General features: G+C 42.3%; 1 protein-coding gene across 1 annotated transcript in view; it reads right to left on the reverse strand.

Moving 5' to 3' along the window:
• Nucleotides 1–12,999, reverse strand: part of PRPF8 (pre-mRNA processing factor 8) — a 2,252,227-nt gene that overhangs the window by 358,567 nt on the left and 1,880,661 nt on the right. The window contains exon 34 of the mRNA XM_044054875.1: nucleotides 8,094–8,267. Within this exon, the coding sequence (XP_043910810.1) occupies nucleotides 8,094–8,267 (174 nt within the window). The remainder of the gene's footprint in view (nucleotides 1–8,093; nucleotides 8,268–12,999) is intronic.

Genomic DNA, 12,999 nt, shown 5'->3' on the forward strand with positions numbered 1-12,999 from the left:
AAGCTTAGAGGGTTTATCTAAAGACAGAGATACTGCATAGAGATCTAACGCTGGATTCTTGTATAAACATTTTAGGTCATCAGACACCTTGTAAAACCTTTCTGGTCTTTTAGGAGCTGGTAACTGAGAATCAGGTGCAGGAAAAGGTGGACTGAAAGACATCCTGGAAAGCCTCAAGGATGGGAGAGGCTGGAGAAAAGGCAGTGGTACCCATCTCCAAGAAGGTGCAATACCTCTTCTGAACATCAGTGATCGGCATGGATTGCCATTCATTCAAAGTATTTCATCATGTTCTGTAACATGTCCTATGCAGACTGGCTCAACACCCTATCCCTGTATTCTGTCTCCTAAAGGTTGTTGAGGGGAGAGCATCAGATATTACCCTGATGGAACTCCTGCATATCTGCAAAACAATCACCAGAATTGCCCATTCTAAAGACTTAAACCTTGCCTGTGATATAAACAGGACCTGCTGGAAAGAGAGTTATGTATCCCACAGACTACCCCCTTCTCTGAGCAGGCTCCTCACCCATGCAAAGAGTACCTCCCTAACCAAATTCAAGTGTAACTTGGACAATTGGATAAAGAATAGGAAATTCATCTCTGGTCTGGCACCTATGTCTCTAATGGAACAGGCAGCACGGAAATGGCTCATCTCCCAAGCCCCTTCTTGTAAAGGTTTCATCTCCTAATCCCTTGCTTACACTTAAGAGTACCAGAACTTGTCAGATTTGGGATGTATGGCTAGGCTTAAAACAGCCCTTGTAATCATTATCCTAGTAAACACCTATGAACCTATCATAAGAGGAGAAAACCAGAGTAGGTTTTTTGAGTAGTAGTCTGTGGTTGCAGAGATCCAAAGAAGTGAGGTTTCAAAGATATAGTTTTGAACAACCACTGTCAGAAGTCTAACTACTCCTTTTCCCTAGCTGCTAAGGAAGAGGACACATGCCTAGTCTTCTGTTTTTTCTTCTTTTTAGGTGCGATGTCAACCAGGACAAGATACAGAGGTTTGCAAAAATGCAACAGAATGTGAATAAACATAAGATGCTCAGCTAGTGTTAACACACTAAGGCACCCTTTATGTGGATCAGGCTACTACTGAATGTTTCAAAACTTAAAACAGTACTATACAGTGTAGGATAAAAATATTCATCTAACAAGTGACTCTTATTAAAAGTAAATACAGTAGAAAAGTCGGGAATGCTACAATATTTTATAAACTAACAGGTGCCTAGAATAGAAAATTAATTACTCCTTGCATGTGCCCTCTGCAGCAGCAAAAGCTGCATACACTAAAGGATCATTTACTTCCAAAAACAAACTTTTCCATTGTTCCAATACTGGCATCTCCTGGCCTAACTAGCCTTAAGAAGCAAGACCTACAAAAAATGATAAGGCAAGCCCTACAAAAAAGAAGTAATCCATGCATCACTACATATACAAGGTTAAGGGTTACGTTTCCCATCATTTTCAAACAAAAAATACACAGGAGTACTGTATAATAACCAACACCTGAATGTACTTTGTCCTTATGTCATCCAGACATATGGTATTATACCTAAATTCTGGGATCTAGTATTTGGGGTTGAATTAAACAAAGAACAAATGCAAGTGGAAAAGAAACACAGTCACAATGCTGTATGCCCTTAGCTACATCATCCCCCACGGCTTTACATTGCTGCTCGCAAAAGAGCAATTTTGCTGAGGAAATAGTACGTGACACTACTAACTTCAATACATAAGTGAAAATAAAGAACATGCATTTAAACACAAACACGCGAGTGTGCATACATGTACATAAACATAAAACATTTTATGAGGAATATCACTTTTATAATTACTTCCCACTACATGCCTGAAATTCTTGAGTTTTCGTAAAGTATGCAACAGCATTCCCCAAACTGGCCCCTGAAAATAGGAAAAGGGCTCAGTGAGATGTTCCCAATAATCAGAATGCAGTAAGTACAGAGTCAAAAATCTCTATTCAGAATAACATTTCTAGGACATGGAGGCAGTGTGTGACCTTTATGTTAAACCTCAATGGAAAAGCTCTTTGTGCAACTTGACTTACAAAAAATGTGATGGTGAAGGATCATCAGCACATGGCACTCTGCCATTCAGATTACTGGATAACAGCATAAACATCCATTTTACACCATCTTCAACATAAAAACAATCACCTGCCACTATCTGGAATCTGAAAAGCTTAAACTATTACATCAATCATTCATAAAGTGCAGTTGTGTACACTTACCATAAATGTAGATGTTTGAGTGTATTCACTGTTGCCGTCATTACATTTGGGTAATCTGCTGGCAGTTTGCCCTAAGTCGGCCTGAATAACTAAGTCTTGGGTCCTGCGTCTGTTGCGGTCTTCTCCTCCATGACATCAGGTCTCAGGGGTATAAAACATGCAGCAGACGTAATTTTAATCAGTTTTTCTTGCCCCAGATGTCAGGTGCCCCTCAAATGGGGAGCAAAAATATATAAACAAATAGAATATATATATATATATATATATATATATATATATATATATATATATATATGCACCTCAGAAACAAAATTTACCTTCAACTAAAAGCAAATACACCACAAAGGCTTTTGAGTATAGTGAAGGAAAGAAAACGTATAGAATGGGGGATGGCGGGTGGGTAACCCGGACTGCAACAGTGAATACACTCGAACATCTACATTTATGGTAAGTGTACACAACTGTATTATGTTCTTCGTGTTTCGCTGTTGCAGTCATTACATTTGGGTAGAATCCCAAAGCTATGGATGGGAGGATGGAACTAAACAGCATTAGGAGCAGCTATAAGGCCCTGCAGGACTGCAGTGGCAAAGCCTGCCCTGGATTTAGAGAAGAGAGGTAAATGATAATGCTTTGTGAATGTGTACAGAGCTCCAAGTAGCAGCTTCTAGAATGTCTTTGGTTGGCACCCCTCTGAGAAAAACTGCTGAAGTAGAGGCAGCCCTGGTGGAAAGGGATTTGATCCCCTTGGGCACAGGTTTACCATGGTGCAAATAGCAGAAACGAATGCAGTGGCTTATCCATTTAGAAATAGTCTGCTTTGATATAGCCTTCCCCTCTGATTCTGCAGCAAATGCTACCAGTAGTTGCTCAGACTTTCTTACAGATTTTGTCCTGTTTAAGTAGAATCTTAGTTGTCTGTGTACATCCAATGAATGCAGAATCCGCTCCCCCTTGTTCTGCGGATTTGGGAAAAATGTTGGCAGATGAATGGTCTTGGTTAAGAGCCACACTGGATACCACCTTAGGCATAAAAGAAGGATTGGTCCTGAGGGCCACCCTGTCTGGGTAAAACATAATGAAAGACTCCACTGCCATGAGAGCCTGTAGTTCTGAAACCCTTCTAGCTGAAGTGACTGCCAAAAGAAAAGCTGTCTTCCAAGATAGAAATTTTACATCCGCAGTAGCTGCTGGTTCAAAAGGAGGCAGCTTGGGTTTTCCAGCACAAAATTGAGGTCCCATGAAGGAGTTGGTGTTCTCCTGGAAGGCCTTAAATTTTTGGCCCCTCTGAGATACTGTTTTAGCAGTGGATGAGAAAAGTGGGGAGGCTCTGTGTTGTAATGAGCCGAGATGGCAAAGGCATGGATTTTTATTGAAGAAAAAGGTAGGCCCTTGTCAAGCATCTCAGTTAAGTATTGTAAAATCTGAGGAATATAGGGCTTTGTTGTGTCTATTCCTTGTGCTTGGTTCCAAGCACAGAATCTCTTCCATTTATCAGCATAAGATTTTCTAGTACTAGGCCTTCTGGCTTCCAAAATGACATCCATCACAGGTTTACTGAGAGATGTGGTTTGAATAATTAGTCGATTAGTCATGCTGCAAGATTTAGAGTTTGAAGCTGAGTTTGCAGAATTTGATAGTTCTGTTGAGACAGTAGATGAGGTGTTTGAGGCAAGTACAACAGAGGAAGGTGTGACATTCCTTAGAAGCGGGTACCAGTGTTGGCGAGGCCAGTCCGGAGCAATTACAATCATTTTTGTTTTTTCCTGTCTGACTTAGTAAGATCATGGAGAGTAGAGGCAGAGGGGGGAAGGCATAGACTGATAGGTTTTTCCAGCTGAAGGATAAAGCATCCACCTTCCATGCTTTTTTGTGATGAGTTCTTGTGCAGAATTTGTCCAACTGATAGTTGTGGGGAGAGGCAAATAGATCTATGTCTGGGCTTCCCCATTTCTGTGTTAACATGCTGAAGATTTGTGGGTCCAGTTTCCATTCATGTGGGTCCATAAGGTTTCTGCTTAGGTCGTCTGCCAGAGTATTTTGTTTTTCTGGCAGGAATTGAGCTTGAAGATGTATTTGGTAAGTCAAGGCTGTGTTCCACAAGGCCATGGTAAGTCTACAAAGGGGGTAGGAATGGGTACCCCCATGCTTGTTTATGTACCATATAAGTGTGGTGTTGTCCGTCTTTATTAGCAGTTGTCCTGGATGAAGTAAGCCTTTGAAAGCTGTCAGGGCATTCTGAACATCTAGCATTTCTTTCTGGTTGATATGCAGATGCATTTGGTTTGGGCTCCATTTGCCCTGAATGCATCTCCCTGCCAGGTGGGCCCCCCAAGCATAGTCTGATGTGTCTGTAGTTAGGGTTTGGGTGGCAGGGGGTAGAGTGAATGACAGTCCCTTGTTTTGGTGACATGTCTCTGCCCACTAAAGAAACTCCTGTTGTAGGCAGGGAATGAGAGGAATCATTGTTTCCAGGCTGTGACGATGCTGACTCCATAAACTTTTTAGGTACCAATGAAGTTTCCTTATATGTAGTCTCGCACATGGAATTAATAGAATGCAGGATGCCATGCACCCCCAAAGCCTGCAGAATTCGTCTTGCAGATAACATGTTTTTTGTTGCCATTTGTTTGAAGTATGCTGTCAATTGCATTTGTTTGTCTGGCATGAGGTAAGCTATCTGGGCAGTTGTATTCAAGCTTGCACCCAGGAATGTAATTATTTGAGAGGGTACCAGCTGTGATTTCTTCTCGTTTATGGTGTACCCTAGGCATGCTAGAAGCCTTTTTACAAACGCCAGATGTTGAAGAAGAGTGTCCTTGTCCTCTGCCTGAATGAGACAATCATCCACATAAGGATAAATTTGAATGTTTCTTTGTCTGCAGAATGCAATTACTGGTGCCAGGCACTTTGTAAAGACCCTGGGCGCAGTAGATAAGCCAAAGGGCAGTGCAGAGAATTGGTAATGCAAAAAACCTGCTTTGAAGCGGAGGTATCTTCTGCAAGATTCCCTTATTGGGATATGCTGGTATGCCTCTTAAGTCTAGAGTTACTAACCAAGCATTCTTGCCTAGCATAGGCAGTAGCTGTTGTAAAGTCAGCATTTTGAATTTTGGAATGTCCAGGAACGTGTTCAGAATCGATAAGTCCAGTATTGGACGCCATGAATTGTCTTTTCTGGGTACCAGGAAAAGTCTTGAATAAAATCCTTGTCCTTTTTCCCTTTCTGGTACTGGTTGAATAGCCCCCATATCCATGAGGGACATGACTAGTTTCTGGGCCTCTGCCCACTGGTTTTGTGGCAGATCCGGCCATCTGTTTGGAATTGGCAAAGTATGGAAATGAAATCTGTCCCCCTGGGATACTATGTTTAATACCCACTTGTCCTGGGTAATTAACTGCAAATTTTGAGCATGAAGTGCTAATTTTCCCCCCAAGGGGGCTGCCAAAAGATAAGTGCTTGGAGATGGTAGAGGAAAGTCATTGAGACTGCTTACTGTAGGGTTGTGTTTTGTTACCCCCAGATTTGGAGGTGGAGGTACCCCCATTGCTTTGACCTGTAAGATCCCTGTGACTGATATCTGGAGCCTTTTGAGCACCTGGGTTTGCCCTGAGTGGCTCTGTTGGACACAGGAAAGGACCAACTTTTAGTAGGCCAGTGCCTACTGAACCTGGGTTGCTGCACTTGCAAGAAATCTTTTACAGTTTGCATAGATTTAGCTTTTCTTTAAAACATCTTCTGCCTTATTACCAAACAGAGTATCATGCTGCAGATTTTGCTCCTTGAGCCAGGCATGCCTTCTTATCACAGATCCAGTAACGGAAGACATACAAGAGGCCTCCAAGGAATCAAAACCACATTGCAAAGTATGCTTTCCAACCTGTTCTGCTGAATGCAATGAATCCTATAACTATTTTCCACACAATCAGAAATCAACATCATTTTCTGTTTCAGTAAGCCCATTAACATGCTGTTGATATTTAAGCATATGAAACTGGCAGTTTAAAGCCCTGCTTGCCAAGGTTGCAGACATACAAACCTTCTTACCCCATCTATCCAGCACCCTGGAATCTCTATCAGAAGGGGTAGGATTTTTGGCTGTAGAAGTCTTAACACCCTTCGGACCCTGAGAAATAGTCTTAGGATCAGCAGCAGGATTTTTGAAAAGAAATTTGTATAATATCTGTCTGACTTACTAGGAGCCAGAGGCAGGGAATCAGGAGCCATGCTTGATTCTGAAAACACATCAATATCTAATACAGGAGGAACTGCCAAAGGCCTATGCTGAGGAAGAAGGAAATCTCTCAAGCCTCTTTTTTGATTCAGAGAAGTCCTGACTCTCCCAATGAAAATGCTCCCTTATAGTATGCAAAGTCTCTCCAAAAGAGTAATCCTCAGGAGGAGATGCAGACGGGATGGATTTCTTTGCATCAGAATCCTCATAAGGTGGAAGAGAAAATTCCTGATCAGAAGAAATGGAAACCTGATCTGAAGATTCCTAACCAGTGCCTTGCCTAGGCCTCTTAGTGGGTGGGGGTGGTTTGGGAACCCCTGATCAAGGTAATTAAATCCTCAGCCATTTTGATAATTTGTTTTTTAGGCATAGGGGCCTGAGCATGTGGCTCATGAGTCGGTTTTTTAGACACAGAAGTAGTTTTTGTCCTTGTTTTTGTTGATGGTGTCGGTTTAATATAAAAATGTTGAGGCCTGAAAACACCCTCAGAAGCCGGTGCCTGCTCAGCAGCTCTGGACCCATCCAAGGGAAAGACATCCGTGGGTTCAATACTTTGCAAATCTTGCGGCATACCGGACTCTGAATGGGTCTCGGTAGAGGCATGCGACTCAAAAGTAGCGGGTATCAGGGGCTACGAAAGCGCCTCACTGAGTACCGGCGATTGGCTTAGGAGAAGCTTCGTCGTCGGTTTTGGACCTTGATGATCTGTCTCTTTTTCCTTGCGTTTTTTGGGAACTCTTCAGGTTGCTAACCGACATTTCAGGGTAGTTAAATCTTGAACTAAAATATTTAGAAGCAAAAAAATACCGACGCTTAATAGTGCGTTGGTTAAATTTAGCACAAAACCGAAAGCAAGGCACGTTGTGATCAGGGCCTAGGCAAGGAATACAGTACAAATGAAAATCCTTATGAGGTATTTGCTTCCCACAAGTAATGCAATTATTAACTTTTACTGACATCGGTAAGGAGCAAGAAAAAGTTTCCCCAATGGGGTACTTAGCTTTAATTTGAAGACTTCGGTTCTGAAACTGAAAAACGAAAATTTCAGGAGTTGGCCGACCGGCACTTGCGAAATTCTTCTGCTTCGGGCACCGCACGGCAAGAAAGACTGATTAAAATGGCATTGGCTGCATGTTTTATACCCCTGACTACCTGATGTCATGGAAGAGGAGACAGCAACCGACGCAGGACCCAAGACTTTGCTATTCAGGCTGACTGAGGGCAACCTGCCAGCAGATTACCCAAACGTAATAACTGAAACAGTGAAACACGAAGAACATCATGCCCCCTCCTATCCTCAAAGAGATGCATGTGCAAATGCCACTGCAATGTGCAACTGGCAGAAAAGAAGGGCTTACAAGTACTAAATCATCAAAAATCAGAGGCAGCTTTTCACACAGAAAGATCATGTATACACTATTCAATTTTTAGGAGGAAGGCAACCAGCTTTTGGAGTCTGAAGGCTTGAATCTAATAATTTATAGCAAAGATTTTGAAACTTAGCATTCATACTGAAGTTACCTCCATCCATCCCTGCTAGACTTAGGGTACTGCAATGAAATATGTACAGTTTCAGATCTAATGTGCCACGGGTTGCTTACTGTGTAAGAGGAAATGGTCTTTAGCCAGTCATCATACAAATTGAAGAGGACCATCTGGGGCTCTGTAGCCTTCAGGATCAGGTCTCCAAATTTCTCCACCTTCAGACAGGCCTGGAATGGTAGCTGCAGCTCAGAACCCTTGATGACAATATTTGGGAAATCCAATAAATGGACCTAGGAAGTAAAAAAACAACATTTACTGGGGCTGTGTAGACACAAATGCTATTACTCTGACTTCTGCTCTAGAACAGCACAGAAAAACCACTGTGCTCAGTACTCAAAACACAGTAACTGGGTTCTGTTATCCAAAGTATGTGGGGGGAAAAAAGGACACGCCTCATTTTAATGTATTTTGACACTGAAATGGTACAGAATCTGGATACATACTGTTACATAGCAATATCAGTTAAAATGAACACATTCTTAATTCTTTGCACTTTTACCCAAGTACTGACAACTTACAGTCTTCACTACAAACGACTTCAAGTGAACCCATGTATAATCCTGCAATAAACACGAGCTTTAAAAGCGAGATCAATGGGACAGAAAAGTACAGTCATATTATGTACTTACCATAACTGTAGATGCTAAGAGTGTAGTCAGAGCTACAATTAAAATTTATGTAACCTCAGCTGTAGACAGAGTCCTACTCCCAGGCTAGTGCTTCAGAGCCTATCCTCTTCCACCTTATACTGACCTTATGTCTCCAAACCTCCTAAAGTTTCTATTTCTCAATATAAAGGCAGACATACGGTCAGCTATCTTCAGTTCTTTCTAGTCTTACTAAAAAAACAAAGGTTTACCCAGATTGAGACAAATGAATACATTCCGGCATTCCGGTGAGAAAAGGAATTATTTGAGACACTCTACAGCAAAAGGGTCCCCTCAATCACTGCACACTAATGACATGTGAGTGTTTGCGGGGGTGGGGTGGTGGTGATATTAGAGAATGGTAAGAAGAAAAGGGAGGAAGATTATGTGGACCTCCATTATGGTCTTCATCTCCCCAGCTGTTAAGAGGGGATGTAGGGTGGGAAAACATACTTCAGTGACTATATTCAAGCATCTACAACTATGGCAAATTGAGGACACAAATGTACTATGCCCTACTTGTGAACTATCACTACAGTTACAACTTCAAGGAAGTCTTCCAAAAGCTTTCAGTACTAGTTTCTTGGGTCATTGTCAGCCATGTGGATGAGAAGTGCAATATATCATTCAGGACTGTTGCAGCAAACCCTGCTCTAGCAATAGACATCATGCTTAGCCTATGGAGCTTGGAAACTATGGCAAGTTAACTGGGTAGCAGCATTCAAGATATCTTTTGCCAATACACCTTTCTGGTAGGCTCCTGTGGTAGCTGTGTCCAAGGAGTAGTGAAATCTTTGAAATGGGCAATGCATTTTTGTTTTATTCATATGATACAAAAAGCTGTTAAGCCATTCATGTAGGCCTTTGTTCATTCTATATCTTAATTCTCTATGTATATCTACAGAATGATAGATTCTTCCCCTTTGTTTTGTGATTTTGAGAAAAATACTGGCCACTTCTTTCACAAACTTTGCCATGAATGAGGGACCGGTACACAAGGTAACACTATCTGTATGGAAGACCAAACGGCTCCTTACACATGGATGCCTGTAAAGTAATCTTGAGATTTTTTTTCCTTGCTGAGGTGACACTCATCAGAAACAGCAGTCTTCTACAAGAGGAACCATGTGGCCTGAACTTGCTGTTTCAAAGGGTGGTAGGATCAGTTTCATCAAAATAAAATTCAGATCCCATACTGGCACAACTGGATTTTTTTAGAATCCTGAGATGCAAGAAACCACCCCCCCCCCTTACCCCAATGCTCCTGTCCATCACAGAGTCTACCAGTCTCTCCTACAGCCACATATTGTGAATATCGTGAAATTGAAAGCTTACACAGGGGAATGCATTAATCTATTACATCCAAGGGCTACTTCCCTCTGTGACCCATGTCTCCCTGCAAGGACTGTATAAATGAATGCACCCCACAATGGGCATCTTTATCTCTCTCCCTGCTAGCATCTCAGACATCCAAGACACTAATCAAACCACAGTTGCCCAGGACATATGGTTTATCCATGTATGCCATGGTTTGGCTCCCATATGGAGAATCCTATCCATTTTGCCATATAGGACATTCTAGTACTTAGTTTACTGGCCTCCCTCAAGATTGACTGCATGCCTTGCGGCATTAAATGCCCAAAGGGTAACATGGTTAACTCTTCCAGGCTGCCACACTGAGTCTCAAGTCTTGGGTGTACTAAGGTATCCTATCCTTGTGTCAGAAGGTTCACCTGCTTGAACAGGACAATGGGATGGATCTTTCCTGGCCATCAATGTGTGGGAGAAAGCACAGGTGTGCCTTCTTACTATAAATGTAGATGTTAGAGTGTCTTCACTGTTGCAGGAATAACACTTGAGCTTTCTTGCCCTGGAAGCCAGTGGTCAGCCTAACTACCATACATTTTTCCCTCCCCTCCCAAAGGTCCAAAGGACACCCACCTCCCTGTTATCAAAAAAAAAAACAGTGAATAAATGGTTGTCACACATCTTTTCATGTTTTTGCTTATATCCACACACACACACACACACACACACACGTCTGGAAACCCACTCTTTCCTCTGGCAAGCAGCAAGACCTGCCAATACTGTCCCCAGTTAAAAAAAAAAAACAAAACTGGTAAACACCCATTACAAAGTTCCAAACAAAACAGTCCAAGAATAAAAAGCAAAAGGAAGTCGCAAAGTGATGTAAAATAAGTTTAACAGCAAAGCTTTAGAGATAAAACTCTTTTCAGTGCTTAAAATCATACTAAAACCCATTTTCTTATATACATCACACAAACAAATTCAAACTAACAGAAGTGCAGCAACAATAAAATAATTAAACCACTGAGTGCTTGCTTCATGGAAAAAGAGACCTTCTTTAAGAAAGTACAGTTGTGTACACTTACCATTTATGTAGCTGTTCGAGTGTACTCACTGTTACAGTCATCACACTTCCTGCAGGTAGCCCCCAGTCGGCCCGAATACCAAAGTCTTAGGATTTCTGCATCGGATGCTGTCGCTTCTTCCAGGACGTCAGGTTGTCAGGGGTATAAAACAGGTAGCAGATGTCATTACATCAGTTTTTCTTGCTCCAAATGTTAGGAGCCCACAAATAGGAAGCTAGTATATGGTGGGGAACACCACCAGTAAAAAGTAAATACCAAAGCCATTGGGAATGGCCATAGAGAGGAGAGGTAGAAAGACAGAGAAAGCCAGGGGGCTGGAGGGAGGGGAAACCAGGACTGCAACAGTGAATACACTCGAACATCTACATTTATGGTAAGTGTACACAACTGTACTATGCTCTTCGTGTTTCACTGTTGCAGTCATCACACTTGGGTTGATTCCCAAAGCTGAGGGAGGGTGAAGGCAGTCAAGAAGTGTTAGGGTGGGCTAGTAGGCCTTGCAAGACTGCTGTAGCAAATCCAGCTCTGGATTTAGAAAAAAATTGGTAAGTGGTAATACTTGGTGAAGGTGTGTACAGAACTCCAGGTAGCAGCTTCCAGAATGTCCCTGGTAGGAACTCCCCTGAGAAATGCTGTAGATGTGGAAGTAGCGCAGGTGGAATGTGGTATGATCCCCTCTATGTGGTAGGTTTTCCATGGTGCTTGTAGCAGAAATGGATGCAGTGTGCTATCCATCTGGAAATAGTTTGCTTTGAAATGGTCTTACCCTCTGCCCCTGTAGCAAAGTTGACTAGCAGCTGGTCAGATTTTCTGTCAAGGTAGAACCCTGAGCTGTCTGTGCACGTCCAAGGAGTGCAGGATCCCTTCCCCTTTATTCTGAGGGTTAAGGAAGAAGGTTGGCAAATGGATGGATTGGTTTAGAGCCACAGTGGACACCACCTTAGGCATAAAGGATGGGTTAGTCCTGAGGGAAACCCTGTCAGCATGGAAAATAAAAAAGTTATGTACTTACCATAATGTTCCATGTGAGTTGTTCCATCTCGCCCTCATTCTTCACTGATGAGTTCGGAGCCAATCCTCGACTCCGACATAGCCGACTAGCAATCTCAAAGTTCTCCAGTAGCTTGACACCCAACCCCTTATCCTACGATGCACTGCTGGAATTACCTCAGATCTTGTTTGCTGCGTACCTTATAGAAGTACAATAATTATTCTGCCTAGGAATGAAGACACATTGAAAAACCGGGATGAAGACAGCCTCCAGGTCAACTGCCAGCCAGAAGGGGGAAGGAGGGAGGGACGTGAGAATGAAGGCGAGATGAAAACTCACATGGACCGTTATGGTGAGTACACAACTACTTTATGTGAAGTTGTTCAATCTCGCCGTTCATTCTTCACTGATGAGTAGTCGCTCTTAGCACCCTGATCTTGGGTGGCTCACGGAAGTACACTCTTTAGAACCGTAGAACCAAATGAAGCCCTGTCCCTGGAGGCCTTATCCACTTTGTAATGAGTTATAAAAGTGTGAGGTTTAGACCATGTGGCTGCTGCAAAGATGTTGTCCAAAGGTAATTTGGCTTGAAGGCTAAATGAAGAAGTAGAAACTGCTCTGGTTGAATGAGCCTTCACCTTACTAGACAAGAATATGTGTAAGTGATACAATCCAACAGCCACTTAGACAGGGTTGTTTTGGCAACTGGTTTACCTTTCCTGGCCTCAGAAAGACACAAACAGCTGATCTGATTCCTAATGTCTTTTGTTCTGTCTAAATAAAATCTAAGTTGTCTGTGAACATCGAGTTTGTGCAACATATATTCCAATTTGTTGGTGTGATTAGGGAAGAAAACGGGCAACTCAGTGACTTGATTAATGTTAATCTCAGAACATTTTACACTGTGTGTTTAAATGGAATAATTGATTTT

Source organism: Protopterus annectens, chromosome 13.part0, assembly GCF_019279795.1.
Source record: "Protopterus annectens isolate FY-2018-M chromosome 13.part0, PAN1.0, whole genome shotgun sequence".
In the NCBI taxonomy this organism is placed as follows: domain Eukaryota; kingdom Metazoa; phylum Chordata; order Ceratodontiformes; family Protopteridae; genus Protopterus; species Protopterus annectens.